The sequence below is a fragment of the Rutidosis leptorrhynchoides genome, chromosome 6 (assembly GCF_046630445.1).
Source record: "Rutidosis leptorrhynchoides isolate AG116_Rl617_1_P2 chromosome 6, CSIRO_AGI_Rlap_v1, whole genome shotgun sequence".
NCBI classification, from domain to species: Eukaryota; Viridiplantae; Streptophyta; class Magnoliopsida; order Asterales; family Asteraceae; genus Rutidosis; species Rutidosis leptorrhynchoides.
The window spans coordinates 368,737,983-368,744,932 of NC_092338.1; the positions used below are offsets into that span (position 1 = coordinate 368,737,983).

General features: G+C 29.8%; 1 protein-coding gene across 1 annotated transcript; it reads right to left on the reverse strand.

Annotated features, from left to right (window-relative positions):
- Positions 1-4,071: 4,071 nt before the first annotated feature.
- LOC139854881 (uncharacterized) lies at positions 4,072-6,493 on the reverse strand. Its single transcript, XM_071844155.1, has 3 exons — positions 5,416-6,493; positions 5,008-5,244; positions 4,072-4,112 (listed from the first exon to the last, which is right to left on the reverse strand). Exons 1-3 carry the CDS (start codon positions 6,491-6,493, stop codon positions 4,072-4,074), a joined length of 1,356 nt encoding a protein of 451 aa, XP_071700256.1.
- Positions 6,494-6,950: the final 457 nt, after the last annotated feature.

Consider the following 6,950-nt stretch of genomic DNA (forward strand, 5'->3'; position numbering starts at 1 on the left):
CGGAATCTGAGGAACTCGAACTGGTTGAGGGATTCATCTCGTACGATCAGATGAAGGATTTTCGATAAGAAATAAATTATAGGATGTAGATTAGTATCCTGCAATACATAATTTACATATGCATATAAAATACTAAAATCTCATAAATTACGGAGGAATCTACGGAATCTGTCAGGCAAATGTAACAATAACAGATACGCTAAGATATGAATTTGCAGATACGCTAAGATATGAATTTTGTCTATACACTATTCATGTAATCATTGCAGTATATTGTGTCTAGACTATGAATGATAAGCAAGTGATTCCCTAAGATTGATAAGCAGGTAATTTTCGACACGAACTTATAAGCAAAACTTTTGACATGCAGACACGGTCGAAGTCCAGACTCATTAATGCATCCTATCGACTATCAGTTAGATACACTAATGCAAGACCTGGTTCGCTAACACCAACGCTCTGATACCAACTCTAACAACCCGTCCTAATCCATTCGGACGAAGTCCATATCGATTATAAACGATTCACAACAGTTAGTTACATCGCGAGGTACTTGACCTCTATATGATACATTTTACAAACATTGCATTCATTTTTGAAAAGACAATCTTTCATTTCATCGAAAGTTGACGGCATGCATACCATTTCATAATATATCTAACTATAATTGACTTAATAATAATCTTGATGATCTCAACGACTCGAATGCAACGTATTTTGAAATATGCCATGAATGACTCCAAGTAATATCTTTAAAATGAGCAAATGCACAACAGAAGATTTCTTTCATACCTGAGAATAAACATGCTTTAAAGTGTCAACCAAAAGGTTGGTGAGTTCATTAGTTTAACATAAATAATCATTTCCATCATTTTAATAGACCATAAGATTTTCATTTCTCATAAATATACGTCCCATGCATAGAGACAAAAAATATCATTCATATGGATTGAACACCTGGTAACCGACGTTAACTTAATGCATAGAATATCCCCAAAACAGAACCTCTCGTCTGTATAATAATCTCGAAGTACTAAAGCATTCGTACCCCGAATGGGACTTGTCAAGGTCCATAGATCTATCTTTAGGATTCGCGTCAATCAGGGGCTATTTTCCTAAATTCTTAGGTTACCAGACTTGAAGGGCGATATTCGGTTAATAATCCAACCATAGAATGTAATTTTAAGTACTTGTGTCTATTTCGTAAAACATTTATAAAAGCAGCGCATGTATTCTCAGTCCCAAAAATATATATTGCGAAAGCATTTAAAAAGGGAGCAAATGAAACTCACGATACTGTATTTTGTAGTAAAAATACATATGACGAAACTGAACAATGCAGGGTTGGCCTTGGATTCACGAACCTATATCATTTATATATGTCAAATAATATCATGAAACTATAAAACATTTATTATAATATAATAATTTTAGTTTAGTAATATTTGGGTAATTTCCAATGTTATATATAGTTATATATTTATGCTTTTATATATGTTATAAAATATTTTTATTAATTTTTACATACAAAAGTATTACATTCATATTATATATTAAATTATCTTAGTAGATTATTACTATAGTAAATATTCTTTAAAATATTTTAATAACTAATTTATAATTGTTACATAGTTATAATATGTGTCATTTATTTTTATATTTTAGTATTAATAAAATATAATTTATGTAAATATATCTATATGATATATATATATATATATATATATATATATATATATATATATATATATATATATATATATATATATAAACATTTATATATAAGTTTTAATACTATTATGTGTAAATATAATATGAACATATAATAATATGTAATGTTAATATAGTATTTTGTGTAATAAATATATTCTTATATCAATATTTTTATTTAATAAAAATAATGATACTAATTTTAAATAATGTAATAATAATAATAATAATAATAATAATAATAATAATAATAATAATATTAATAATAATAATAATAATATTAATAATAATTAAAATAATATAATAATAATAATAATAATTATGATATTAGTATAAATAAATAACACTAATAATCATATAATAATAATAATAATAATAATAATAATAATAATAATAATAATAATAATAATAATAATAATAATAATAATAATAATAATAATTGATATTAGATAATATCTTGTACGAAGTAAAAGATTTAGATCTGCTTTTGTTGGTGTTTTAAACTAATCGAGAAAAACAGATCGAGAGAAGCAGATACCAGCACGCAGGAAAGAAAGAAAGAAATAAATATAACGGTTCTAGGTTTCTTCGATTCATAAATCCAACAATCGATCGAGCAGCAATCATCAAGGTTTTGTAAGTTATCTATTCATCAATGGCAGTCTTCATTATCATCGGTATTTATCTTCAATCGATCTAGTATTCGATCCATCAATTAAATCAAAGAGGTAATCGATTAATTGATATTTTCTTAATTTCTTTAAATCTTTTTTATATGATCTGTGTTCTTATCTTATAAAATTAGAGTAATAATTAATAGTGTTCTTAATGGGTTTGATGATTTTGTTCGACAAAAAAAAAAATATAATAGCAGTTGCAGTAACTATCATGGTGTAATTGAGAGGTGATGGTAGGAGAAGAAAGAAAGATGATTAAGGTTTCGGTGACACGTTGTTGATGATGGATTGATGGTGATTTTTCGATTGTTTTTGCAGTGGCCTGTGTTGGCTCGCTCAGGTAATAACAGGAGCTAGAATTTGCTGCTGTAGTAGCGACAGTATGAATAAGAAACAAATAAAAACGTAAACGATCAATAAAGAAAGGAAAAAGAAGAAAGAAAGAAGAAAAAAATATGGTGAGGTGATGATTGTTTGTTGTAAACAGGAATAGGAACTAGCTGTAGCAGTTGGTGTCAAAAAAAAAATAATCACTGCAGTTGCAGGTGGCGGTCTGTAGCTGATGGTGATGAAGGGTGATAGCAGGTGGGGCTGTAGGGTTTGACAGAAAATTGAATAAGGTGCAGCAATGGTGATAACAATAAGTGATAGTTCTCTTGATGGGTTAATCAAAGAAACAACAGTTCAATAGTTTGAGTTATGGAAGAATAAATCGAATGGTAGTTGCAGTTTTCAAAAAATACGAGTTGGTAATCGGTTCCAGAGACATTGATGGTACTTGTGTTTTCTACTTTAAACTGATTATATTCAATAAATATTTTTATTGATTGTTTCATAGTTTGTTGTCACTGAATGTTCTTCGTTTTACACAATAGTTTTTATTATACAGATCAATATATTGTTGAGATATAGTATGTTTGTATCCAGTGTATTGAATTTTTGAAGAATAAGTTATTCAGTCTTAATTTATGTAACTAATTTATATGCAATAATACCACACTTACTATATGTTCACCGGAGTGTTTGAATGAAATAACTAGCTTCCATGGTGATTTCATGATTTAAAGAATTTATAGTAGGTTGTTTTGATGGTGATTGTAGATGTTGTTTGGTAGCTGCTGTAGGAGCAAAAGTATGACAGTAACATGAAGTTTCAAAGTTTGAAGTGGTTTAGAGTGGGTTAAGATAGTGATTTACATGATTAAAGATGGTGGTTGATGGATTGTGATCAAAGGTTTGATGTAGGATGTAAGATGTTGAGTGTTCTCGATGGTGGCGATTTCAATGAAGAAGAGGGTGTTGGGTGGTGATAATGACCGAGCAGTCAAGAAGAGGGAAATGGTGGATTTTTGTTGTAGATTAAAGAAGAAAAGTGCAGTTTAAAAGGGTGTTCAATACATGTAATATTCTATCTATATATATTTATATATATAGATGGAGAGTTGGTGTCTTCTCTGTATCCCTATGAATATGTGTATATGGTGATAAGTGATTTACATGATATTGTGATTGGGTATTGATTAAAGTAAAAACAATATCATTCACTTCAATTTCCGGATGAGTTGAAATGATATCAAGTGAATGATATAGTCAAATATGTGTATATGTAATTGTATATATATATTAGATATTGGATAGAATATAGAATAGATAGGATAGATAGAAAGGATAACATAAGTACCAATCATACACAGTATGATAGTGGATTGCTTTTCAATTTCCACTCTGTATGCAAAGAAACAACCACATAATTTAATCTATTATAATTCAATCACGGGTATAATATATAATATTATAATATAATATAATATTAACTCAAATATCAATAACAATCATTCATTCACATATAGTAAAGCCATCAACTACATATACTAGACATCTCAATTTACAGATATTAACTCGAGTTCTGTTGTTAATCAGTGGCGGAGGAAAGTTCTCAGAAATATCCCATATTTTCAAATTAACTATATTTATTTATTTTAGTCATTATGATATAAAATTCGATCCTTAACTATTAAATAAATATTACATTAATTGTTCACTCCCAACCCCAAGTAAAATATAAAAAGTTTTAAAATTTGATAAACAACATCTAAATATATTATTAATAAGCCTAAAATTTATAAAACTCATTTTCGAATCACCGTTTATTTTAAAATTACATAAGTTTAAATTTAACTTGCTTAATATCAATCAAAACATCAAACGGGTATTACAACCATTTAATATTTATTTTTAATATACATTATTTATATATATAGAGGTATATTTTAAATAATAATTATTATAATATCCTATTTTTATTTTATTAATCTTTAATAACAACAACTTATAATACTTCAAATTATATTTCGAATTATTATTTATATAAACATACACGCATATCTATTTACAGTTAATTGTTCGTGAATCGTCGAGAGCAGTCGAAGGTCAATTGAATATATGAACATCGTTTCAAAATTTTCTAGACTCAACATTACATACTTTGTTTATCGTATCGAAATCATATAAAGATTAAGTTTAAATTTGGTCGGAAATTTCCGGGTCGTCACACCATCCACAATTTTACTGTTAAAAACCTCACAGATATTATTCAATAACATATCACATTTTGACCTACCAGTAAAGTGAGCCCTACTCCAATGATGTGGTGCAATATCCTTCAAGTAATTGTATGCACTTTCAATTTCCCTTCTAAGTTCATCCATTGTAGCATCAAATTCTTCAACAGTTGTTCTAGTTGCACATTTCCATACCAAGTCTTTTATTACACCCCCTTTATAGGATCCTCTCATATTTTCATAGATATGTCTAACACAAAATCTATGCTCAGCACTAGGATACACCGATGCCAAAGCTGGCTTGAGACCCTCCACAATTGAACATAAATTGAAAAAGATTAGATAAATGGAAATATATTACATAAATTGAAAAAATTAGATAAATGGACACATATTACATAAATTGAAAATTTAAAGTGTGTTATGAATAAATAACTTTTTCCTATCAGAAATGAATGTAAAGTTACTCCTTGAATCTAAATTCAAATCATCACCGATGCATTCCAAAAACCATTTCCAAGAATCAGTTGTTTCAGCTTCCACAATTGCATATGCTAAAGGATATGTCCCATTGTTAGGATCAACTCCAACAGCTGACAAAAGTTGACCTGTATAAGGACCCTTTAAAAATGCACCATCAAGCCCTAAAATCTCTCTTTGGCAAGCCCTAAATCCTTCTTTGAGGGGACCCAAACAAATGTAAGCCCTTTTAAACACCCTACTATCTGAATTGACATTAGGTTCAGGATGAACTTGAATTCTTGTTGTTGTATTGGGATTTCTCTTTTGCAACTCTAAACAATAATCTCTAAGCCTTAAATATTGTTCCCTATAATAACCAACTATAGCTTTCTTTGCCTTAGCCTTTGCCCTATAAGCTGTGCTTTTCTTGATTCCTAACTCATACTTTTTAGACATAATATCCTGAATTGCACCTGCTTTTAGATCAGGATCTACAACAAGTGTATCACCAATTTGTTTAGACAGAATTGAAGATGTGCATTGTCTAAGTTCTCTCTTTTGCTGACATAAATGCAATTCATTTAGGGTCTTCACTAACCATGTGTCCTCATTCTTGCCCTTGGAAACAAGTAAAGTCCATGGGCAATTTGGCTTATTTTGATCATTTAGTCCTAATCCTAAACATCTCACCCTTACCCTCACCTTATCATTCTTGTGCAGATGTAAGTCCCTTCTAGTTTCAATTGAATGCAATCTTACTCTCTCTTTAACTTGTGTTGATGATGAAAACCGTTGACCAACATAAAACTTGTGCAACTGAATGAGGTTTGGGTCTTCTTGATTGGTTGATCTTATGTGTTTCAACCTTAACTTCCTTCTCATTTCAACAGTGTCTAACTCATTTCCACTATCAAATTCCTCAAAGTTCAATCCTGGTTGTTCTTCACTTTCTAAAATTTTATCATCAGCAGGTAGTATTATATGAGGTATATAGTTCAAATCATCACTACTACCAAATTCCTCACCACCATCCACACTAGTTTCTGAAGCACCACTATCACTACCATTTTCATTATCAACCATGGTAACAAGTGCATTACATTCAGTATCATCAAAAACTGAATTTTGATAACCATATTGTTGAAGTAACAACGTTTCATCATCAATATATGAAACAACCCAACCCGTACTCCGTACGATAATTTTTTTTTAAAATGATACACATTTACGCGCCAATTAAATATGTAAACCATTCCACACGTTTCGTTAAAAACATACTACGAGTTTAATGTTTACAAAAAGGCATGAAGGCCATTAACGAATGTGATACAAGTTTGACCAAATACAAATGATAGTTTATAATCCAAACGACCCCTTGAGCATGGTTTGGGACTAAACTACCTAAAACGTAGGTCAACTTCCAAAAGCTTCATAACATCAACAAGGACACCTAGTGCCCAATAACCCCCTTGCCCTTGTCCACACCTGCATCTAAAAGATAAACAACGAGAGGGGTAAGCTAATGCTTAGTGAGTGCAAC

Bases quoted from the DNA above. Each gene is read 5' to 3' on its own strand.
- LOC139854881 (XM_071844155.1), bottom strand. From the start codon at position 6,493: ATGGTTGATAATGAAAATGGTAGTGATAGTGGTGCTTCAGAAACTAGT. The intron at 5,245-5,415 runs GTAACTTTACAT...GTCTCAAGCCAG, and splicing joins TTTGAATTTAGATTCAAGGA to CTTTGGCATCGGTGTATCCT. The intron at 4,113-5,007 runs GTAGGTCAAAAT...CTTTGCATACAG, and splicing joins GAGTAGGGCTCACTTTACTG to AGTGGAAATTGAAAAGCAAT.